Here is a 23,188-nt window from a genome sequence, read left to right as displayed (position 1 = left end):
ATTAGGGATATGATATATATGATTTGCCTTTTAATTTATTCTTTTTATTAATGATTTTATATATTGAAAGAAAAATAAACAAACAAAAGAAAAGGAAAGAAGGAGTGAGAGGAGGAGAGAGGCGTCGACTGCCGACAACAGTTCACCGTCGGTGAGTCCAGCTGGCGACGGTGGCCCACCGTCTCCTCCAACAGTTCATCTCTGCCTGTCTTTTTCATTTACCTAAAAATTAAATTAATATTAAAAAAAAAAAAACTAAGCATTTGTTTTGTGTGTAAAATAATTGAAGTGAGGAAAATACTTAAAATTAAGACTGAGCTTTCTTTAAGGCCTTATACATCTGTTAATGGGCTTTTAAATGGGCTATATTTTTAGGGGCTTTATTGTCATTTCATAAACCCTAATTTGGCTCTCTCTCTCTCTTTCAATTGTTTTTTGGGGATTCTCAGGAAAAAGAAGAAAAAAAAAAAGATTGAAATTTTGAAAAAAGAAGGAAGGGCATCATTACCGTCACGCGAATCAATCAATGATTCTCTCTCACTCTGCGTCTTAATCACGCTTCTCTGAAAAATCTCTCACCTTTATCGTATTTTTATTTCTCCTTCCGCTTCGTTTATTTGGGGCATCAAAGTAGTACTCGCAGAGAGAGAGAGAGAGAGAGAGAGAGAGGAGAACCCATTTCGATCCGCAGGTACTGTTTTCATCGCATCTCTCGTCTCCACTTGCTACTAGGTTTCTTCTACTTCTCTTTTGCATTGTGCCATAGTCGATGTTGATTTTTAGGGTTTCTTCTACCTTAGTATTAGGAAAAAGGCTCTTTTCTGGTATTGACAATCTGGGAAATGTAGTTAGATTCTCCAATGCCATCTTCGTGTCCGACTGGATCTTCATCGTAACCTTTCTTTTGTTCTTGAATACACTTTTTCTATGTCAGATTGATTGATTGAGTATTGTTTTCCTTTTGTCTTGAAATCACAGAAGCGAGCACCATGGATCATTCAGTTAAAACCACACAGAGCCGTGTTTTGTCTGTCAAGATGTGGCCACCCAGTAAGAGTACCCGCCTGATGCTTGTCGAGCGCATGACCAAGAACATCACCACCCCTTCCATCTTCTCCAGAAAGTACGGTCTTTTGAGTCTCCAAGAGGCTGAGGATGATGCCAAGCGTATTGAAGACTTGGCTTTTGCTACTGCCAACAAACACTTCCAGAACGAGCCTGATGGTGATGGCACTTCTGCTGTTCAGGTCTACGCTAAAGAATCCAGTAAGCTCATGCTTGATGTCATCAAACGAGGTCCCCAGGAAGATTCTGATGTTTCGTCTAAGCAGACTGGGGATGTCTTGTTTGATATCTCCTGTGGCCGTAGAGCATTCATTGATGAAGACGAGGCACGTGAGCTTTTGAGGCCTTTGACTGACCCGCATAACTCCTTTACCAAGATCCGTTTCAGCAACAGGAGTTTTGGCTCCGAAGCAGCCAAGTTTGCTGCCACTGTTTTGTCTTCCATCAAGGATCAGCTCACTGAAGTGGATCTCTCCGATGTCGTTGCAGGACGGCCAGAGGCTGAAGCACTTGAAGCCATGAATATGTTTTCATCTGCTTTGGAGGGTTCTAAGCTTAGGTTTTTGGATCTCTCTGACAATGCTCTGGGAGAAAAAGGAATTAGAGCTTTTGCTTCTCTCATCAAGTCTCAGCATGACTTAGAGGAGCTTTATCTGATGAATGACGGCATTTCAGAGGATGCTGCAAGAGCAGTTCGTGAGCTACTTCCTTCTACTGGCAAAATCAGGGTTCTTCACTTCCATAACAACATGACAGGAGATGAAGGAGCTATTGCCATTGCTGAGATTGTCAGGCAATGTCCATCTTTGGAAGACTTCCGGTGTTCATCTACAAGGATTGGTTCAGAAGGTGGTGTTGCTCTCGCTGAAGCACTCGAACACTGTACCCACTTGAAGAAACTTGATCTTCGTGACAACATGTTTGGAGTCGAAGGTGGAATTGCCCTGGCCAAGACTTTGTCAGTGTTGACTCATTTAACTCAGATCTATATGAGTTACCTGAACTTGGAGGATGAGGGAACAGAAGCAATTGCCGAAGCTCTACTTAAGTCTGCCCCTTCTCTTGAAGTTCTAGAATTGGCTGGAAACGATATTACTGTCAATTCCACTGCAAAGTTGGCAGCTTGCATCGCCTCAAAACAGTCTCTTTCAAAGCTGAATTTATCTGAGAATGAACTCAAAGACGAAGGGTCTATCTTAATCGCAAAGGCAGTAGAAGGTCATGATCAGTTGCTTGAAGTTGACCTGAGCACCAACATGATCAGAAGAGCTGGGGCAAGAGCCTTGGCACAAACTGTTGTGAAGAAACACACTTTCAAGCTTCTGAACATTAATGGAAACTATATATCTGATGAAGGTATTGACGAGGTAAATGATATGTTTAAGGACTGTCCGGACAAGCTTGGTCCTTTGGACGACAATGACCCTGAAGGAGAAGATTTTGAAGATGAAAGCGAAGAAGACAACGGACTGGAATCGAAACTCGGAGGTCTGAAAATTAAGCAAGAGGAGGAATAGGATCATGTTATGTGATGCTCTTGTCACTATCTAGGTAGGTTCAGTTTAATCTCTCTCTCTATGATAAACGTATTGAAGTAGGTATGTAAGGATCTTAGACTGTCTTCAAATCAATCTCCCTTTGAAAAGAAATTGTTATCTGCTCCTAAACCAGAATTGTTGTTGCTTTTTTTGATTATGAATCCAAATGGTCTTTTAGATTAAGTAATCTCCATCTCATATAAGCCGGAAAAAAAGAGAGTAGAGGGTAGGGTAGCAGTAGAAGTTACAAGGGAAGAAACGTAATGGCCTTTTGATCAAGCGGCCACTGGAGTTTTGAGGGCTTCGAGTATCTTATCATCTAACTCAAACTTCATCTCTTTCTTGTCTCTGCCAATCTTAACATACTCTTCAAATCTCTCCTTGAGATCTTCAGGTAGATTCGTTTTACTTTCCCACCCTAATATATCCTTTGCGGCTCTAGGCTCCGCGTAGAAATGCTGCGACCATACAGTAACAGGGTTATAAAACTAATCAATCAATGAAGGAGGAGAAGAGCTTCTATTGGGTTTAGTTTTACCATGTTTCTGAATGGAAAAGCCTTCTTGGCGTCAACCCCAATAGCTTTAGGGTCATAGTGAACGATCTCAACCGTTTTGCCAGCAGCGGCAGCACAGAGCTTGGCCATACCGTCTAGAGTTACGGCTCTGTCGCTTACGGAGTTGAAGATGTTGTAGCAAGCAGCCTCAGGGTTGGTCACGGCAGAAGTCAGCATGGAAGACAAGTCTCTCACGTGAGATATGTTGGTTAGCTGCATTCCTGATCCTGGGATTGGCACTGCTCTGTCTCTCACAATCCCTGGGAACACAATATACCATTACTTGTGTTTGTCGATGTGTAGCAGCAATCAGTGGGGTTTGAGAAACTTACGGTCAAAGAACCATTCCTCGCAGTCTTTGTTGTTGCCAGAGCCGATCATGTACTGTGGTCGAAACGATGCCCAGTTCCCAAAAGTTTCGGCTAAGTACTTCTCCACTACCACGTGACCTGCATCAGCTTTGACAGCGTCCTGCACATCGGAGAAGGAGGAGACATAAGTGGTGAGAATTGAGAAAGTTGTGGTTTGTGTTTATTTACCCCTTCAACGTGAGGAGGTTCTTCGGTGGACTTGTAGATCCCGGCACTGCTAATGAACAAGAATTGCTTCACGCCGGAGCTTTTAGCCCAATCCACCACTGGCCTGTTCGGAAAAAAAAAAATCATCAAATGAAAATTCAAAAATAAAATAAAAAACAATGGCTTTTTTTGTTTGGATTAATATAAATCAATAAGCAGACAGACCTAACAGTATCCAAATCCTTGCCATTGTTGTCAAGCACAACGTCAAATGTGTCACCTCCGACAACATTGGCAACATCGGCCGGGTTTCCCCACACGGTCTTTCCTCCGCCACTGACAATTTCCTGTATGTAGACAAATGTATCGATCGGAACCTTACGGATTCAAAAAGACTCACAAAAAGAGGGGACACTCGTAAATCTTACGGAGAATCGGGTGAAGGGAGTCTTCTTCATCTTGTCGGAAGATTCATCGCCGACGGTCATGATGGTGACGCCATGTCCGGCGGAGAGAAGCTCTTTGGCGAAGTAAAACCCAATGACGGCGTGACCGCCGCTGTTGGTGTTGACGATAAGCACATTCTTCTTCTCACCGAGGGAGCTGGCCTTAACGGTAAACCCCTGAAGAGATGACCTTCGAGAAGTTCTCAAAGAGTATGTGAAGAGAGAAGCAGAAGAAGAAGAAGAAGAAGAGAGAGAGGAAAAGGAGGAAGATGAAGAGGGTAGAGAGAAGCGGTGGAGAGATGGCGGGATCAGCAGGTTACTGATCGGAGAAGTTGTTTTTGAGGAGAAGAACAGAGAGGACGATGATACAGCCGCCATTTTTTTTTTTTCTTTTGGTTGGGTTAAGATGACCTTGCTCTGTTCTGTCTGACTTTGTTTTGTAGTCTGTTCTTTTTATGATCCTCAGAGAACCAGAAGATAGATATATGAGCGGCTATTGTACAAGATAACGTCTAACGGTCGGTCCATCTCATCTTTGCGATTTTATGTGATTTATATCATTACCATCCCCTTCTAGATTGGGCCAATATGGGCTCTTTTCAAAACCAATTTTATACTAATACTTCTAGTTGACTAGACTAGCTAGTAGTAGTTAATATGAAACAAACATGTCTAATAAGTATGTTTTTATTCCCTCTATTTTCGTATTATGACATGAATTCATATCTATCACATTGAGTCTTAATAACGTTTTTACGTTTCATCCAAAAATAACTTAAAAAATATTTTGTATAAAAAATTGTGTTTATTTTGTATACATCAATGCCAACGTAGTATTAGTTCCCTGAAAGATGTGCATTATTTTAATACTAAGGAAAAACGGAAAAAAGAAGCAGAGGTTCAGTCAGATTGGTTGGTTGGTTACTCGCAAAAACGGAGTACTATTATTTTTGGGGTGAACGAGAAGATATGCAAATCTTCAAGCATTCTTCCTTGCCGAATACGCACGGTAAGCTGCCAATCCGGCAAACCCAACAGCTGTACCAACTGCAATTTCATATAATAATATATTTAGTAAGCTTGGATGATTAAAATTGTTTCACTCAACTCAAGCAAGTAAATAGCGATTATTGTGAATGAGTAGTAAACCTGAGACAAATAGAAGTGAGCTATTCACAAGTTGGCGGATGTTCTTGCTTCTTCGCCCTGACTCTGTCTCTGGAATGCTCAAGTGAGGGTTCTCGGCTATACTCACGATTCTTGAGAAGAGACTGTTTGGCTCCCCAAGTTTCATGCTTAATGACACAGGGACATCAATTCCCAGTTCCATGCAAACCTGTTGGTATCCAAGTTATGATGAATCATCATCAATCATATCAAGAGCATGGAATCATACTGTATTAGGGGTAAGTGATGATCCAATTACTTACCCTATCAGACTCTTGCACTGACATTGGATATGGATCCAAATCATCTTTGGCCGCAACAAGAAGGCAAGGGGTCCCATGACCGCTCTCTTCTCCCCTCCTTGCTACCTCCATCAATATTTCCCTCGCTTTTTTCCATGAGTATACATCCGAACTGCAAAACATCAAATTTTCTTGCTAAGTCCATCATCTTTTTATCTACACATACAAGGTGCAACAATATTTCTTGGGCTAACCTATCATAGACAACCACAGCAACATCACATGCTGCCAACGATTCCTTGTTTGTCAAAAACTTTTTAACTCTCTCCTCTGGTATTTCCCGTAATATGAGGGTTTTCTTAGTACCCTGCAAAATGTGTCCATACAATTAGAACCAAAAAACCACATTAACCATCCACATGTGACAATTTACATAAGAGTTCAGGCTATTGCTACTAACTCCAGGCTGATCAACGACATTTGCTGCATATTGTTCACCCATTGTTGCCTTATAGCTGTTCGAAAATTTCCTGGAAGTGAAACACAGCTTAGAATATATAACAGGAGTAAACCCATATAAACAATCAAACACACATCATAAGACGGATACGTAGCAATGTTAAAACAAGTATACCTTCCTAAGAAAGAATCTAGGATTGCGGACTTTCCAGATTTTCTAGGGCCAAATACAAAGCACTGAAACACATTCCTCTCTGTTCGCTGGTTCTTACGATCCAGTGATCTTTTCCTTGTAACAGAAAATGTTGAAGCTGGTTCGTGACCGTAACCGATATATATCAGGTTTGCCAAACTTTTTCGAGGATCTAGTAGAGTCATTAGAGCCCACTGCATTAACACATAACACAGCATAATTATCCATGGTAAAGAATGCTGAAATTGATAGTTGATCATGATAACCATGAAAGCTTGGTTCTAATTCAGTGTCAACCAAACAGCAAGCATACAAACCTCAGAAAGAAACCCGTTGATCGTCAAATTCCCGCCAGACGTTTTCTCTGCAGCATCTTTATAAGGAGCCTCACTCCAAGGACTGAAATCGTAAAAGCAGAGTGTACATGAAAATGAACTTATTCTAGAGATATTAGACATTCATGTACAAGAGCATTAAAGATATTGGCAAGCAAAATTCAACGAAAGAAGCTTAGCTCACAGACTAAACATAAATTGGAGGAACAGTTGATAACCATCGATTACCGAGGTAAGAATTGGAAACAGAACATACAAAAAGTAATCACCAGCAAATTACCTATCAGGAGCTGTTTGAAACAAACCATCTAGTTCAGCTGGCTGCAACGCTCCATCCTAAATAGCAGCAAAACGAAGAAGTATTAGAGAACCACTACTGCTCCTTGAGGATAAATTAAGTTTTAGGTGATAGAGAAAAACAGAATATAATTGAAGAAATGATCATACACACATTGTCAAGATCATATAACTGGAAGATTCCACTCAGAAAGTCCATAGCTTTGTTTGTTAGCTCGATGCTCTGCAAGTGATATACAGGAATAGAGTGCAAAAATTATTTGAAAGCAACCAGCCAGTTTCTCATATCTTGAAGTAACAAAATAACTGAGAGATATTATTGTAGTTAAGTACTATCTAAAACAACAACACACACCTGATCAGGAGACTGCTTCGGTGGAACGGGTAGTAACTCGGTGTTGAATTCTAAAGAATCATTGTAACCACATTTCCGTAGGATAGTCCATGCTGTCTCAGGGCGACCTCTGTCGATGAATAGAGAAAAAAGAAAAAGGAAACCCGGGAGCGTAAGACCAAGATCAGCTACTCCATCTGGTTGCCTTTCTTGGACCACTTTCTTAACTCCCATAAGTTCCACAGGGTCAAGTGGGGCACCAAAACAATTTACCTGTTTAACCAAATTTGCAGCATTCATATTGATGAGGAACTTTCATGAATATAAGAATCAGTGCCTAACAGAGAAAAGCAAACCTGAAAATCATTCAACTCCGCGTCATTAAGGACACCATCCAAATCATGATCACAAAGGTTGAATATTCTTTGTACTGCCCTGCAGAGGCGAGGCTTCAAACAATGTTTTTCTTGATCAAACAATGGAAATGTCGGATGAAGGACTGCTTTCGATGCATAATAGAAAACTTCAGGGGCCTGAAAAAAAGAAGAAGGATATAATTCGGATGTTTTTAGTAGCATACAATAACGAATCTCTGAGGACATGGTTCAATCACATCAAGAACTCTAATAGTGGGCACGGTTTTGCATGGCCTTTCAGTATTATCTGACTAAAAGTTCCTACTCCTAGTATCTTTGTCAACGTTTTCCCTCTTAGCGAAAAGATAATAATAGCCTAATCTTTAAAACTATATATCAGAAGATATTTTTTAAGTGAGAGAGGAAAAGTAAGAAGAGAGATACCTGAATGAGGGTCAAGGCAGAACACTCGATACAGGTTTCAATCTCTCGGTACTCCTTCATGATTGGTGCCATGATATCATCTAGTCTGGTGGGAGTACGTTCATCCCGTAAATCAAGCTTGCAGCCCACCACAATCACTGGTGCTTTGATCTGAGGTATATATACATCTAAATATAACTACATATAAACTGAAAAAAAAAAAAGAAGAAGAAGAATTTATGCATAGAAATGAGAAGCAATAGAACAAACCTCTAAACGGCGGAGCTCAGGGAGCCAATAAGAAGACAAGCGATCAAGAGTAGAAGGCTGGTCACAAGCGTAAGTGAGAATGACCGCATCAGCCTTCCTGAACTCTTCAATGAGCTTAATCCTATTGTCAATACTGAGCAGCAGACAGAGGAACCATCACATAGAGAGATATCAGCAAAGATTGAAAAAAATCATGCATACAAATTCGAATGCAAGAAACAATTTTAATGAAGGGGGAGTGATGATGTTTCATAACCACAATAAGGGATGGTGTCATCATAATTCATAAATAAATAAATTTGGAGAAAGAAGAGGAGGAGGAGGAGGAGGAGGAGACCTGGAGGGAGTATCGACGATGGTGATAGGTATAAAGTCGGGGAAAGCGTCGGCGGGGAGAGTGGTGGGAGGAAGGACGCGGGGGACATTATCGGGGAAAGTTTCGGAGGCGACGGCAGAGATAAGGCTGGATTTACCGGTGCCTTTGTCGCCAGCGACGGCGATTCTCAGGCTTGTACGGCCTACGGGAGGCGACTTACCACCGAATCCACCCAGCATCGGAGATGAGATGAGGATGAGACGAGATTGAGACGGTTATTAATTATTTGAATCGGAGATGATGATTTAAGGAATGATCTACGACTACGAAATACGAATGATGATGGTGTTGCCGGCCTCAACTGACGTGGGTGCTCCATATATCAATTCGGGTTGACCCGACACGTGCTCTGCAAGCTTATTTATATCTTTGCCATCACGGATTTCTCTCATAATGGGCCTCCAATAATAATGATTCATCTCAATCTATCATCATAATACAACGTCGTTTCATATTTACACCTTTTCTAAAAAAAATTCATCACCTACCAAGTTTTAAACCAAAATCGGAACTGTTTTCTCATTGATAAAATTGCCACACTGGCATAAAACAAACAACAATGGAGCTCAAAATTTATTAGCATCTTTCACTAAACTGGAAAACAACTTTCATATATCTTTCTTTGCGCTTGGGAATTTTCTTCTATTTATTTCGTTTTCTTAGGGTCAATTTTTCTCCTTTTCTTATCTTCTTTTTATTTTTTGTACACACTATTATTGTTTCTAGTTTTTGTTGTATATTTTCTTATAGTAAATATCAATATCATAAAAAAAAAAAAAAAACAAAGTGCCAATGAGCAACCTATCGAAAAGAGAAAAGTTCTAACGATGGCAAGGGCGACGGGGATCTAAGGATCTAGGGTTTTCAATGGTTTCGATTGCTACTGGGTTCTTTTGGTTTTGGAATTGTGAAGTTTCTCAGTATTCATTCTCTCTTGACTCTTTCAGTGATGGAAAAGAGAGAAAGAGTTCAGTATTTTTGAAGGAGAGGTTTCGCGATTGCCATGGGAATTTGTCTCGACTTTGGCAGATGGTCATTACTTGGGATTGTGTGCTCATAAATGGGAGATTTCATCAGGACCACTATCCTTTTTGGTTTTTTGGATCTTTGTCTTGATGAGATCTCTGTGGTTTGGAGGATCGGATATCGCTGATCTGGCTAAAGGGTTATTTGTGGAAGGCGGATCTCTGATTTTTTCAATAAGATCGTTTCGGATTTATTCTGATGTCTGTAGGATACAACGTTGGTTGATTTCTCTGGGGGATTTGGTCGTGATATCGATCCTTTCCTCGATCTGGCAGAATCAGTTGGATTTCACTTATTGTCATCAATAGTTTTTCACGATTATGTGTTCTAGGCAAGTTGAGAAGTATAAAAAGGGACTTTTCTCCTCGTTTAGTTCTCATCACAGCTTGTTTGCTATTTATTCTCTTGGTTTCTCTTACAATTTTTCTCCTATTCTCTGTTTTTCCGGTTCCATCTTGTCACTGGTGATCATGTCGCAGAGTTGTCTACAGGGGAAGAATGGGTCAGGGAAGAAGCCTGATGGTTTGGTTCCCAAGCGGAAGATCAAAATACCATACTTTGATAACTCAGCTTTGATCAAAGGGTACTCTAAGACAGTGGTGGGTCGATGTATGAATCCACGGTTGCAAGACATGAAGTCTCTTCTGTTTATGCTTCCTCGGATCTGGCATCTGGAAGGCAAAGTTGTGAGAGCAGACTTAGGCCTCGGGAAGTTCCAATTTGATTTCGACAATGAGGAGGATATCACGGAGGTTCTTCAAATGGAGCCGTTTCACTTTGATCAGTGGATGTTGTCTATGGTACGATGGAGCCCAACGGTAGACCCGGATTACCCTATGGACATTACCTTTTGGGTCAGAGTGATAGGAGTTCCGTTTCAATTCTGGGCTGAACCTACCTTCAGGTGCATCAGTGAGGATCTTGGTCGTGTTGTAGCAGTTGATATCGATAGAGGACGAGTCCGAGTTATAGTGAATGGTTTCAAACCATTATGTTTTGACACGGTCATAGAGTTTTATAATGGTGAGGAGACCTTTGTAACCTTGTTGTTTGAGAGGCTCTATGGTTATTGCAAACGATGCTCCAGCATGTGCCATGCTACGGATCATTGTCCTTTGCTGGAATCAGCTAAGTCTACTCAGGTTTCTCCCGTCCCTATGGAAGAGGAAGTGACCATGCCATTTCAAAGCTACAAGGGAGCGGTAACAAGTGATCGGAAAAAAGGCAAGGAGAAGGTGATTGAGGGTTCAGGCGTGGCTCACAATACTGAGCGACAGCGAACAAACAGAGGTCGACATGCTTCGGGAGGTAAAACTCGATCTGGTGGGGACTTTGGTGCGCCATTTGCTAAGCCAAAAAGTGTTCCAAGTTATGTCCAGGTTAATGATAATCGCCATATGGCTCGAGTTGTTGTGGATGTCCTTGCTTCAGTGGTGGTTCCGACTGAGAAAAAAGAACAAGGTCAATCTCTGGGTCCTACCGAGCAGAGTCTGTTGGCTCAGGAGGCTGGCGTTCGTCCCCAACCACCAAAGAGGGTTCAGAGAGCTCTTTTTCAATATCCCAGTGTAGATGTGGATGGGGACCAGGCTCCGGCTTTACGGTCTGAACAGGGTGGCAAGGTTTTTGCAAGGTCGGCGGAAGGCCAGACTGAGACAAGGGGCTCAGTACCAGCATCAATGTTGTCTGCTCCAGCTTTTCCTGTAGCTCAGGATTTAGATGGGGTGAAAGATAGTGAATCAGCGTTACAGGTTGAGGATAATCCTATAGGTGCGACAGTTACAGCTGGTCTTGTTGACCAGGTGGTAGCTCCGGTGGGCAGTGAAACTTCGGATTCACCAATCCTGAAGGATGGCGGTCTGGCTAGCGAGGGTTCGGCTATGGCTCAGGTGCGGATTCAGCGACTTTAGGAGAGGAGTTGAATGATGAAGGGGAGGACCCTATAGATACATCGGCCCCTACTGAAGCATCATCCTCCTCTAATCCGGTGTTGGATAAGGGTCGTAAGGAAAAAGCCTCTTTGGCCTTTAAGGGTACAGCTTCTAAGAAAGTGAATGTTTACTTGTGCACAACTCCGAAGAAACGCCCTGCACCTAGGTCTAATAATCTGGGCGGCGAGGGACCTAACCCGAAGAACCAGGACACGGAGAAGGGAACAGCTGGTGGGTCGAGGCCACCTAAACCACAGAACAATAAATGAGGATCTTAAACTGGAACTGTCAGGGGCTAGGAAATAAAGCGACTATTGGATATCTCAGGGATTTATGGGGGAAGCATCGGCCAGAATTTTTGTTTCTCTCTGAAACAAGGCAATCTTTTTCTGTTTTAGAACCTTTTGTTGGTCATTTTGGTTATTCTGATTTAAAAACGGTTGAACCGATTGGTTATAGTGGGGGTCTTGCATTTTTTTATAATAATAATAATAAAATTAATAATGTTTCTATATTATTTGCCTCCAACAGACTTATTGATGTGGAATTAGTGTACAAAGGGAAATTAATTTATCTCACTTTTGTCTATGGCGATCCGGTTCCAAAGAATCGGGAATTGGTTTGGGAGAGGTTAACACGGATTGGTTTAAACAGGGATTTACCTTGGTTTTTAATTGGGGATTTTAATGAGCTGAAAGACAATCATGAGAAGAGAGGTGGAAAACTGTGCCACGCTTCTTCTTTTGTGCCTTTCAACACTATGATTCGACATTGCGGCCTTATTGAATTTCCTTCTCTCGGGGATAGTCTTTCCTGGCGAGGATGGCAAGATAAGAAGCCAATACAGTGCCGGTTAGATCGGGCTCTAGCAAATGAGGAATCGCATGATATGTTTAAAGATTCTTTTACAGAATATTTAACGATGATTGCATCGGATCATAAGCCCCTAGTTGCGGTTATTGAGGATAAGGTTCATAGGGGTCGAAGTGTTTTTCGATTTGATAGACGGTGGCTGGATAAGGAGGGTTTCTATGGTGCGGTTGCTGAAGGTTGGGATGCAAACTCAACCGACGCTCCCACGTTAATGGATAAAATTACCGCATGTCAGAGGGCGATCTCTCGCTGGCGGAAGGCACAATTACCTTACGGGCGGAAGACAATTGAGGACTTAAAATCTAAATTAGCGGCTGCATAGGAAAACGATGCTACTACGGTAGACAAATTTGCAGAACTTACTTGGCGGTTGCGGGAGGCGTATAGGGATGAGGAAGTGTATTGGTATCAGAAAAGCAGAAGTCGGTGGATGAAACTCGGGGATCATAGTACCAGCTACTTCCATGCTCAAACGAAGCAGCGAAGGGCTCGGAATCGTATTGTTGGCCTCCATGATCAGCATGGAGTTTGGACAACGGAGGAGAGTGGTATTCACAATATTGCGGTATCTTATTTTCAAGAGTTATTTACCTCGTCAGATCCCTTTGATCTTCAGGAAATGTTAGACGAGGTTCCCTCGTTTATTACTTCAGAGACAAACAATTTTTTGACCCGCGAGGTTACAGAGCAGAAGCTCAAAAAAGCGCTTTTCATGATGCACCCAGATAAGGCTCCAGGACCGGATGGTATCACTGCCCTCTTTTACCAGAAAGTCTGGGCTACGGTTAAATTTGATCTAGTTTTATTGGTCAATTCTTTCATGCGGAATGGGGATTTTGATGAAAGGTTAAATGTGACAAATATATGCATTTCACATCTCTTATTTGCGGACGACAGTCTTTTCTTTTGTCGGGCTACGAAGGAGCAATGAGAGGTGGTACAAGGGATCCTTGGGAAATATGAAAGGGTTTCGGGTCAACAAATAAATTTTCAGAAGTCCTCAGTCCAGTTTGGACATACAGTGGACAATGATCTTCGGGAGGAGCTGAAAGGGGTTCTAGGGATCACGAATTTGGGTGGTATGGGATCTTACTTAGGTATTCCGGAAAGCTTAAGGGGTGCTAAGATGAAAATATTTTCGTTTGTACAGGATAGGTTGCAAGTCCGGGCTTGTGGGTGGCCAGCTAAGCTTTTGTCAAAGGGTGGCAAGGAGGTAATGATCAAGTCTGTTGCTATAGCTGTTCCTACTTTCGTTATGTCGTGCTTTCGGTTACCTAAGACGGTTACAAGGAAATTGACTAGTGCAATTTCTAATTTCTGGTGGAGTTCATCTGGACAATCACGAGGGCTACACTGGGTGGCGTAGGATAAACTTTATCATAGTAAAGATACAAGAGGTCTAGGTTTTTGGTGTTTGGATGATTATAACACGGCGTTGCTGGCGACGCAGCTCTGGCGTTTGATTACAGTACCGGATTTAATTTTTGCACAGGCGTTTATAGGATGCTACTATCAGCATTATTATCCTTTGGATCCTATTAAATCTTATTCCCCCTCCTATGGGTGGCGGAGTATGATTTCTGGTCGCTCTGTGGTTAATAAAGGACTCATTAAACGGGTAGGATCTGGTGCTTCCATCTCTGTATGGACTGACCCATGGATTCCTGCTCAATCCCCAAGACCAGCACTAAGCACAGGGTTGCCTTCTGACCCTTTGCTTCGAGTTACAAATTTCATTGACAGGAGTTCCAACTCCTGGGATATGGCTCAGCTTACGGCTACTTTTGTGCCCGAAGATGTTGCTATAATTTCCGCCTTGCCGATGCGACAACCGGATGCTCTGGATCTCTTGGGCTGGCATTTTACTAAGTCTGGTAAATATTCGGTTAAGTCAGGGTATCATCTTCTTCGTTCAAATATAACAGCTCCTTCTGAATCGAAAGTATTTGGACCGGATGTTGTACCCCTTCAGGCTTTTATATGGAAAATCAGCTGTCCACCAAAGCTTCGTCATTTCATGTGGCAAGTGCTTTCAGGTTGTGTAGCAGTTACGGCAAACCTCCGCAAACGTGGTATGAGTTGTGATGCTATGTGTGGTTTGTGTGGTGTTCAGAAGGAGACGATTAATCATACTCTCTTTGAGTGCCCACCCGCTGGACAGGTTTGGGCTTTGTCGCATTTCCCGACAGCCCGGGAATTTTTTCCCTCGGAGTCTGTTTTCACAAATATGGATTTTTTCCCTCGGAGTCTGTTTTCACAAATATGAATTTTTTCCCGGACTATGAATTTTTCCCTTGGATTCTGTGGTATATCTGGAAAGCTCGTAATGATAAAATTTTTGGTAACCTTGATTCCAACCCCCTAGCCATCTTGCGGTTAGCCGAGGATGAGGCAAAAGCCTGGACCTCGGCTCAAGTGGATGAACTGGCATTACCTTTGGATGTTCCCGTTGCGACAGGGCATCGTGAAAGTAGGGGATTACAGGTTCCTAGGTCCCTATCGAGCTATATTTGTTTTGTAGATGGTTCTTGAAAAGGAACAGATCGTTTCGCGGGTACATGATGGTTTTGTACTTCGCCCTGGGGTGATGCCCCTACTATGGGTGCTGCCAACCATCGCCGTAGTCTATCTCCTCTTCATGCCGACATTGAAGCCCTTGTTTGGGCTATGCGCTGTATGATTGGAGCGGATAATCAATCCATTGTTGTTCTCACCGACTGCTCCGACTTAGTGAAGATGGTGTCTTCGCCTTACGAGTGGCCAGCTTTTACACCTTATTTGGAGGACATACAGACGGATAAGGAGGAGTTTGCTTCTTTTTTTTTGGTCTACGTTCCTCGCTCTCAGAATGGTAAAGCGGATAATCTTGCGCGACGTATTCGCACATTACCGCACTTAGCTACCTATGTAAACAATGTTCCTACGCATTGGCTTGTTTGAGCCAATCGTGTACTTTGTTAAAAAAAAAAAAAAAAGTGCCAATGAGCCTTTGACATTTAACAGATTAGATGATTTTATGTTGCAAGTTATCAGTCCAATACGAAACCGATATTATCAACTAACAATTAAAATAAAAATAAAAAAAAATTTATGAAAGATTATTTATTAAATTACTACCAACAAATCAAATGCTGATAATTATTAATCTTTATCGGGGATTTAAGTAAAAAAAGGGCTCGTATATCTCACGGGTTTTCATTATTAATCCTTATCGGGGGATTTTTATTGAAAAGGGAAAAGGGGAAGATTATTAATTTAAAGACATCATCAAAAGCAGTAAAAAAAACGAACCGAAGGAGATTACAAAGACAAGCGAGAAAAGAAACACAACAAGATTTGTAAACAAAGCTTCATTTTTTTAATTAAAGTAGAAGAAAACTACAAATTAAAGGGCGTCCGACGGGGGAGGAGGAACGGTGGTATTGTCGGAATCGGGTTTGTCCTTTGGTGAGCTCAGCTTCTTGAACAATGGCTTAAACACGAGCTCTATCGCCAACCATCCCACCGCCAGCACTCCCACGACCACCGTCGCTGTCTGTTTCTTTCCTGTGGGTTTCTCTAGCTTCGGGAAATGCGCTTCTGCTGACTTGTCCCCCATCGCTTCTTCTTCTTCTTCTTCTTCTTCTTCTTCTTCTTAGCTTAAACACTCGTTTGTCTCCCCACACTGATTTATCTTCAACAACCTTTTTAATAAGAAGAAAAAGTTCAGCGATAAAAAATGTTCAAAATATCTCGAGTGAGCGCGTTCAGACCGTCGATGGAATAATCGACGGTCAGATTTCGTGAGAGGAAATGTAATCATTAATTGGGCCTTATGGGCTAAATTGGGCTTCGTACTAGAAAACAAAAATAAAAACTCGGGTGTCGTGAAAAAGATAAGCTTCTTCTAAATGAACCTCAATCGTTCAAGCAAGATAAGACGCCACCACCAATAGTGTGGTGGATAGTGGATACATACATCTTCCTTCTTCCATATCCTTTATTTGGATTTTGATAAAACCATGTTAGAACCTTTTTTTTCATTTTCTACCCTTTGCTTTTGTTTTTTTTTTTTTTTTTTTGTCAGATATTTGCAATGGAATCTTATTTTATCAATTATAATATTTTATTTGAAAAATGGTTTTTTTTTTTTTTGGTCGGCATTTTTAGAACCTAATATTGTCCAAACAAAAAAAAAGATAAAGCGATGGAGAAGTGTAGTCGGCACTCGGCAGCCTTTTTATACAAAATGAGAGTAGAAGCCCAAAGTAATATATATACACGAGTAAAAGGCTTTTAGTAAACGATGAAGGCCCAAAACAATAGAGCCTGTCCGTAAAAGGTCACGTGCAATACACGTGTGAATTAAAAGCAGCAGAAATTGTCGCTGAATCATATCAATGGCGTGTCAAAAGTGTTTCACAAATAAAAAAGTGTTTTCTTTAGTGAAGTAACTAAACAACAACAGTCTCACCCACACCAAGAAGAAGATGGTTTCGTTTCGGTTCCCTTTCTCGTTTTCTCAGCCCCCGCGTGCCACGTCATTATCTGGCTTCTCCGTTTCCGCCGTCGCAGTCTCTGTCACCGTTGGCGCTGCAGCAGCCGCCGGAGCTGCGATCGCGGCGTCTCGTAATCCCAGGCATCCGATTCTGGAGTGGGCCTTCTCCTCTCACCGCTCGTCTCTGCTGTTACCGTGGGGATCTATAACTCTAGCCGACTCTACCTCCGAATCCGTTGTTGAACCCAAGACCGGTTTCTCTTTCCCCGCTTCGATCGGAGATTCCCGGCGATTACTCGGCGTCGGCCTGAGGAAGAAGAGCTTACTTGGATTGAAGAACATCGATGTCTACGCCTTCGGTTCAATCTTTTTTTTTTTTTTAATTCCTTCTTAGTTATTTGTTTCCTTCTTCGATATGAAATTAGTAGAGTTATATGTTTTGGGATCATTACATTACATTCGCGATTGGTTGATGATGGCAGGTGTGTACGCTGATTGTGATGATGTGAAGAAGCTTGTTGGTGAGAAATACGCAAATCTACCAGCTTCGGAGATCAGGGGAAACAAGTCATTCTTGGATGATCTCATGCAAGCCGATATTAAGATGACTATAAGGCTCCAGATTGTCTACGGCAAACTCAGCATCCGTTCCGTTCGCAGTGCTTTTCAAGAATCTGTCGGTAACAGACTCAAAAAGTTCGGTGGCCTTGACAACGACCAGTTGCTTCTAAGGTTTTTTCACTTTTGTTTTCTCATAATTACTTGCACCTTTTCATCGTGTATGTTGTGTCTTGGCTGCTGAAATAGTTTAGTTCACTTTTGATATCTATCCCTCTGTAGCTTCACTAGCCTCTTCAAAGATGAGTATAATATTCCAAGAAACTCCACCATTGATTTGACAAAAGAACCAGGCCATGTTCTCAGCGTTGCAAGTAAGACTCTCTCTATCTAAACCTCTTCGCCTCTGAAATTTTGTTCTTTCTCAAGAGATTATTCTATATTTTTATCTTCTTCTTTTCAGTTGAGGGAGACCATGTCGGGAGTGTGAAGAGCCAACTCTTGTGTAGGTCAATCTTAGACTTGTACATTGGTGAAGAACCGTTTGATAAGAATGCAAGAGAAGATTTTCTTGATAATGTGGCTTCTCTAGCCTTCGACAACTAGTTAGTTCACTAGTAGAAGAAGAAAACAATGTTCGCCATCTTTTCTATCGGATTCTCTATACGATATATATGTTGAGGAATGTATTTGTAATAAATTGCTTGGTGAAATGGGTTTTTTGTTAGTCTAAATATCTACACTAGACCACAATCATAACGAAAGAAATTAAACCCCATAACACATTAAATAATTTAGATACCGACCCAAAGCGTTCACTCCCTGGAGAAGCGATACTTTTTTACTAACCCACTACTAGGGTATCACCTCATCTGGGAATAGCCTAAACTCGAAGAGAGACACTGCAAAAATTGTGGCTTTATACGTCTGCTTCGATGAAACTAGTACTTTAGCTCAGACAGATGATCTGGGCATGAACTTATAATCGGTGGCACGGTCCTTCCACACACAGGAGACGTTTTCTTGGTCGACCCGGAAGCTGAATTCTCCGCCTGTTCCTGTGCGTGTGCAGGAGAAGAAGGAATAGGTGATAATGGCAAGGTTTTGCTATTGCTGACCTTGTGGTTTGCTGCTTTGCCATGTGAACCAGACCCGATGACTGAAGAAGAGCCACTAGATCTCCCATGTTGCTCCTGAGAAGGTTGCGACTGTGATGGTGCAGCAAAAGAAATCTGAGTCTGTCCATGAGTTCTTATCTGCTGCTGAGACTGGAACTGCTTGAGGTTACACGACGTGAGTGATGAGTTTGCAGGGTTTTTCCACTGGGATGACGAGGCAGACACGGAGTCAACCTGCGAATGAGTCATCATTTTACTCCGACCAGATTGCTTCTGCCTCTGTGCATGATGCTGGGTAAACACTGAAGGGTCCCCATTTATTGTCGTTGCTGCAGGAGGAGGCCAAGTACCAGAAGCAAAGTTGAGGGTTCTCGATGGATTGTCAAAAACCAGCGTCTGTCCATTCATCACCACTGGAGCCTTCCCAGGAAGAGTCTTTTTCGGGTCTTCGGCATTGCTTGAACAGCTTGCACCTCCAGACTTTGAGTCATTTGTTTGATGGTTTTTCTGTTGAACACCAGAAGGTGCAGAGATGATGTGGTAGCCATTGGAGGAGAAATTCAGATTTGCAGGGGTAGCACCGCCGGCAAAAGATGCAAATGACATGGAAAAGTTTTGTGGCTGAACAGGGGCTGTCATGATCTGGCCATGTGGGCCTCCTTTCTGATTGTGGCTACCCCTTGAATCAGAGTTATCTCCAGCTGCTTTAGCCTCAGACTTTTGTGACTGTTGCCGGTGTTGCTGAACATTAGCTTGGCCTGAAATGCTATTCACACTAACTTGCGGGTGCGGTTGCGGTTGCCTGTGGGATGATGAGGAAAAGCTTGATGCTTTTGACTCCCTCTGAGATGGACTCTGTCTCTGCATAAGCTGAGGAGGTTGTTGGAACATCTGCGGCGAATAAAAGGACCCATTGAAGTAAGGCAACGCCTGGCTTGCAGTCCCACCTCTGATGGTTGATGACAGTTGAAAGGAATATGCATTGTTTGGAAGAACTGTAAAGTACGGAGAAGAAGCTTCGCTGGCTGATGAACTTGGATGACTGAAGTTGACCGATGTTGAACCAACAGCGACACGTGGGCTCTTTGTTGGGAGAGGTGATTTAGAAGCTACCATGACTGGTTGCAAATGGTGATTTGAGGGGAAGATGAAAGCTGGAGCAGGCTGTGTTAAGAGAGAAATGATTTTACTTTCGCAGTCTCGGTAAAAATCCAATGCGATCAACACAAATTCGTGACAAGATAAAAAGGCAAGGAAGTTCATACCACTATACTACTTGATGGAGGGGGTGGTTGAGATTTCTTCTGTCTGGTTGAGGTAAAATGAACTCTTTCAGAGGCTTTCTCCTTAGGCGCAGAAATATTTTCTGCAATTCCATCATGTGCCTGGGAGTTTAAATTTATAACAGGAGAGCTTCCTTGCAAGGATGGGTTTCCAGCGGCCGGGCTTAAGTCACCACCTCTAAGATACACAGAAGATTTGTTGGGTGTAGAGACATTGCTTGTTTTGACGAAATGCTGATGTAGCTGAATGTTCCGAGCAATGAAAAAGTGTGTTGCACACTTTTTAGGCCTAGGCTGAGAGGCAAAAAAAGGAGCACCCTGCTATTATTATTAACAAATCATGATCTTAAACCAGTAAAAGAAACAGGATCATCATATATGAAGAACAAATGCAACTAGAACAGAATATACCTGCACTAATGTAGAAGATCCATTGCTCCCATCCACAGGCTTACCGGTCTGTATCAGGGGCACATATCTGCAAATATTTTGTCTTTTTAGGGTCTGACCATTAAGCTATAGAACAAAACAAAACTAAGACAGGTTAGGACTTTCAGAACTCACGCCTGGGGAGAAATCCCGCTAGGCCAGCTGCTTACAGCTAGCGGAAAAGGTAAGACGGAACTCTGCTGAGCTGAAATTGAGATAGACATAGGACAGACAAGGTAAATTTGTGTATCCTAGAAAAATCATCAACTTTAGCAACCAGAACTTGGTTGGTGATTCATAATCATATTCAAGGTAGATTACCAGAAGTAGCCTGCTGAGGTTGGCTCCAATCAAAATTCTGTAATTTTAAGTTAGAATCTCTGCCGGACTCTTGGTTAGGTCTCTCTATATCAAGATTCAGCCATTCGTGTTTCTCAATCTTATGCTGTTGGACTTCTTCATGAGTCATCTCATTCTTGAGAATAATCTTCTCTTTGCACTTTAAAGAACTATCCTGCTGCATCATTAAGCAAGACAGAGTTAAAAATAAAATAAAAAACCAAATGGGGAGATGCTTAAACAAGAGAAGCTGTTTAAATCTACACTTGCCTTGCAATAATCAGAAACCAATGGAAGAAGAGAAACTCTCCCTGGCGAGGAGGGCACTGCTGGAGGAACCTATTGAGAGGACAACGATCTTTCTTTAGTACATTTGCAGCATTCAGACTATTTAAAGCTGAAAATCTTAAAAGGACTTAAAAATCTCACCATGAGATCAATATCGAGCTTACTACTGGAATGACTCTCATCTATGTTGTTTTCCAATTGTGGACCCTCTGATACCCTGGAGATCCAAAAATAGAAAAGAAAGAAAAACAGATGTCAGATTTCAAAAAACAATGGGATAAAAAAGAGGAAAATTATCTAATCTTTATTTTTGTTAGATTCATTTACCCTTTTGAGACCTCCGAATCCAACATGGTCCGTGTTTGTTGCCTTACTTCGTTCTCCTTCTCCTTGTGAATATCGGAGACTGCTGACGATGGTTTAGTCCCGTCAGTGGTAGATTTATCAATGTTCGATGAGTCACAGATTCTAGCATTACAAGCGATCTCTACACCTGACGAGGAATCATCACCTTCCGTTTTCAACTTCTTGACACCTGCAAAATTAATTCAAGGCAAGCGATGATAAGTTTTAATCACAAAGAAACTAACTAACTGCGGCGTGCGTGATAGATACCTTTAACCTCCGAATCGTCAGCTCTCATTGAGGTAGGAAGAGGCTGCTTTTTCAAACCGGATAGAACCTCTGCTATTTCGAACTCCAAGTCGTCCTCAACCGTGCCGGATGATTTTGGCGGCTTGGGTATCCGCGATTTGGATCCGTTTACAATCTGGGTAATATCGGATTATAATTAGTAATTTAAAACATTTTCTGTGTTGATCCTAATGTTAGTGTTATAGTTAACGGGAACGGACCTTCTTCGAAGAAGGCGAAACAACTTCGAAGCTATAGCTCCCCGGAGAAGTTGAAGGTCTTCGCCGGTTTTCTCCGAATCCACCGCCACCGGTTCCCGATGAAGTCCGGCAGTCATGCGACCTCTTTATACATGCTGCAATCGCCGGAATTGAATCAGAAACCCTTATGAAGGGATCTATCTCGAAATGCAAGTTGAATCAGAAAAAAAAAAACCTGAGCGAGCTTTTCTCGGGACAGGTACGCCGATCATTTCATCGGCGACTTTGAAAGACGACGACGCATGCCTCGGGATACGACACGACGAGAAGCTCTTCTGGTGATGAACATGGTCGTCTCCCAGACTCTCATCCGAGCTATCTTCTTCTTCTTCTTCTTCTAAATCTCCCTCGTTCCTCCGCGCGAACCTCTCGCTTCGTCTCCTCTTACTCCGATTCAACGATTCCGGATCTCGCTCTTTCTTCCCCGGTCGATCCATCACCTCCTGATGCATCTGCTCACGACTATTCTCTGATACACACAACACCAGAGCAAAAAAAAAAAAAAAACCCATCAGAAAATCGGGAAACAATCAAGGAGAAAAGAAGGAGAAGAAGGAAACAAAAAAAAATACCTGAGAGTCTCTGTCTCCGTCTTGTTACTCCATTAGAAGCCGCAATGGTTGTTGTTGATCTTCGAGCTTCTCTGTTTTTATCATCCATTCATGCAAAGCTACAACAATCTAAGCTCCCATCAACTGAGAAAAAAAAGCTTTCACTCTTTCAAAGCTTCCTTATGTATATTTCGGTGATCTCTCGTCGTTTCCTCCTATAACTTTTTTTTTTAATTTGTTTGCAAAGGAAAAAAAAAAAAAAAAAAAGACCTACCCATGGAAGAAAAGGGAGGAAGGAGGTAAAGAGACGGTTCAGATCTTCAAATGAGCATAATGTTTCCATCTAAGCCGTTGGATCATCCCGTAAGTTGGACGGCTGCGATCTCGAGGTGCCAGCATGGCAAGAAACGTCACTTTCTTGTGGAATAAAGCCAGTGCTCAATGTTGTTTAGTCACACATTTCTTAATTATCATATACTATTCATATATTCTATGACTTCGCTCTTTTTTTTTTAATTATTTGTTTTTTTTATCAATTTATAATAATTAATGATTTCTTGTATCCACCCAAAAACAATTCATTTTAAAATAATATTATGTTCATGGCCGTATATAATACTATTTCACTCCATGATCGTATTAACAAATCTAATTTGAAAAAAAAAAAAAAAAAAGAGTGCACATTTTAAAAAGATCAAATTTTAGTTTTTTTAAAGAAATGTTAACAGCCTGTATAATCAATCACGCGCTCTCCTCTCCATACGCGCGGATCGACACTCACGTAGGAGAGTAATAAAGTTATTTAAACTCTTGGCTATTTTTTTTGTTTTTTTTTTCTGATACTACTATA

The 23,188-nt window shown here is 41.8% G+C and overlaps 5 protein-coding genes and 1 pseudogene across 11 annotated transcripts; 2 read left to right on the top strand and 4 right to left on the bottom strand.

Annotated features, from left to right (window-relative positions):
* Positions 1-22: 22 nt before the first annotated feature.
* Positions 23-4,654, bottom strand: LOC104699566 (chloroplast stem-loop binding protein of 41 kDa a, chloroplastic). 2 transcript variants are annotated; one of them, XR_015561605.1, is made up of 7 exons: positions 4,106-4,654; positions 3,903-4,024; positions 3,699-3,801; positions 3,492-3,630; positions 3,142-3,419; positions 509-3,061; positions 23-222 (listed from the first exon to the last, which is right to left on the bottom strand). XR_015561605.1 is itself a non-coding variant. In XM_010414893.3 (6 exons), the coding sequence occupies exons 1-6, from the start codon at positions 4,499-4,501 to the stop codon at positions 2,879-2,881; spliced, it is 1,221 nt and encodes a 406-aa protein (XP_010413195.2). In that variant the 5' UTR covers positions 4,502-4,654; the 3' UTR covers positions 290-2,878. The 2 variants fall into 2 exon arrangements, 1 of the variants encoding a protein (XP_010413195.2); XM_010414893.3 differs by lacking the exon at positions 23-222 and having other exon boundaries at positions 290-3,061.
* Positions 990-2,786, top strand: LOC104699565 (RAN GTPase-activating protein 1). The gene has a single exon (XM_010414891.3). The coding sequence runs from the start codon at positions 990-992 to the stop codon at positions 2,580-2,582; it is 1,593 nt and encodes a 530-aa protein (XP_010413193.1). The 3' UTR covers positions 2,583-2,786.
* Positions 4,655-4,894: 240 nt separating the features above from the next.
* LOC109124481 (mitochondrial Rho GTPase 2) lies at positions 4,895-9,002 on the bottom strand. Its single transcript, XM_010414890.3, has 14 exons — positions 8,537-9,002; positions 8,200-8,332; positions 7,951-8,100; positions 7,507-7,683; positions 7,172-7,423; positions 6,971-7,039; positions 6,800-6,855; positions 6,502-6,583; positions 6,167-6,378; positions 5,993-6,062; positions 5,787-5,899; positions 5,554-5,704; positions 5,273-5,459; positions 4,895-5,170 (listed from the first exon to the last, which is right to left on the bottom strand). Exons 1-14 carry the CDS (start codon positions 8,752-8,754, stop codon positions 5,103-5,105), a joined length of 1,938 nt encoding a protein of 645 aa, XP_010413192.1. The 5' UTR covers positions 8,755-9,002; the 3' UTR covers positions 4,895-5,102.
* A 6,592-nt stretch (positions 9,003-15,594) lies between these two features.
* On the bottom strand, positions 15,595-16,081 carry LOC147940677 (outer envelope membrane protein 7 pseudogene; annotated as a pseudogene).
* A 312-nt stretch (positions 16,082-16,393) lies between these two features.
* LOC104699561 (fatty-acid-binding protein 1) lies at positions 16,394-18,171 on the top strand. The gene is made up of 4 exons (XM_087457813.1): positions 16,394-17,238; positions 17,362-17,611; positions 17,720-17,811; positions 17,901-18,171. The coding sequence occupies exons 1-4, from the start codon at positions 16,872-16,874 to the stop codon at positions 18,041-18,043; spliced, it is 852 nt and encodes a 283-aa protein (XP_087313939.1). The 5' UTR covers positions 16,394-16,871; the 3' UTR covers positions 18,044-18,171.
* On the bottom strand, positions 18,115-22,670 carry LOC104699563 (protein TIME FOR COFFEE). 6 transcript variants are annotated; one of them, XM_010414885.3, is made up of 12 exons: positions 22,360-22,670; positions 21,963-22,256; positions 21,749-21,882; positions 21,510-21,663; positions 21,222-21,429; positions 21,036-21,111; positions 20,877-20,945; positions 20,589-20,784; positions 20,403-20,472; positions 20,250-20,316; positions 19,821-20,159; positions 18,115-19,719 (listed from the first exon to the last, which is right to left on the bottom strand). In XM_010414885.3, exons 1-12 carry the CDS (start codon positions 22,445-22,447, stop codon positions 18,379-18,381), a joined length of 3,036 nt encoding a protein of 1,011 aa, XP_010413187.2. In that variant the 5' UTR covers positions 22,448-22,670; the 3' UTR covers positions 18,115-18,378. The 6 variants fall into 6 exon arrangements, with proteins under 6 accessions (XP_010413187.2, XP_010413188.2, XP_010413190.2 ...); XM_010414886.3 differs by having other exon boundaries at positions 19,821-20,156; XM_010414888.3 differs by having other exon boundaries at positions 19,821-20,132.
* Positions 22,671-23,188: the final 518 nt, after the last annotated feature.

Source organism: Camelina sativa, chromosome 7, assembly GCF_030686135.1.
Source record: "Camelina sativa cultivar CO46 ecotype springtype chromosome 7, ASM3068613v1".
Taxonomy (NCBI): domain Eukaryota; kingdom Viridiplantae; phylum Streptophyta; class Magnoliopsida; order Brassicales; family Brassicaceae; genus Camelina; species Camelina sativa.
This window is presented reverse-complemented; position numbering and strand designations above follow the sequence as displayed.

Coding starts and splice junctions, on each gene's coding strand:
- LOC104699565 (XM_010414891.3), top strand. CDS start 990: ATGGATCATTCAGTTAAAACCACACAGAGCCGTGTTTTGTCTGTCAAG.
- LOC104699566 (XM_010414893.3), bottom strand. CDS start 4,501: ATGGCGGCTGTATCATCGTCCTCTCTGTTCTTCTCCTCAAAAACAACT. Junction 3,802..3,902: donor AAGGATTTGGATACTGTTAG/GTCTGTCTGCTT, acceptor TTTTCCGAACAG/GCCAGTGGTGGATTGGGCTA. Junction 3,631..3,698: donor AACCTCCTCACGTTGAAGGG/GTAAATAAACAC, acceptor TCCGATGTGCAG/GACGCTGTCAAAGCTGATGC.
- LOC109124481 (XM_010414890.3), bottom strand. CDS start 8,754: ATGCTGGGTGGATTCGGTGGTAAGTCGCCTCCCGTAGGCCGTACAAGC. Junction 6,856..6,970: donor AGTTATATGATCTTGACAAT/GTGTGTATGATC, acceptor GCTGCTATTTAG/GATGGAGCGTTGCAGCCAGC. Junction 5,460..5,553: donor CAGTGCAAGAGTCTGATAGG/GTAAGTAATTGG, acceptor GGATACCAACAG/GTTTGCATGGAACTGGGAAT.
- LOC104699561 (XM_087457813.1), top strand. CDS start 16,872: ATGGTTTCGTTTCGGTTCCCTTTCTCGTTTTCTCAGCCCCCGCGTGCC. Junction 17,239..17,361: donor CATCGATGTCTACGCCTTCG/GTTCAATCTTTT, acceptor TGATGATGGCAG/GTGTGTACGCTGATTGTGAT. Junction 17,812..17,900: donor CCATGTTCTCAGCGTTGCAA/GTAAGACTCTCT, acceptor TCTTCTTTTCAG/TTGAGGGAGACCATGTCGGG.
- LOC104699563 (XM_010414885.3), bottom strand. CDS start 22,447: ATGGATGATAAAAACAGAGAAGCTCGAAGATCAACAACAACCATTGCG. Junction 20,946..21,035: donor AGCTCGATATTGATCTCATG/GTGAGATTTTTA, acceptor TCCTCTCAATAG/GTTCCTCCAGCAGTGCCCTC. Junction 20,473..20,588: donor ACCTCAGCAGGCTACTTCTG/GTAATCTACCTT, acceptor TCTCAATTTCAG/CTCAGCAGAGTTCCGTCTTA.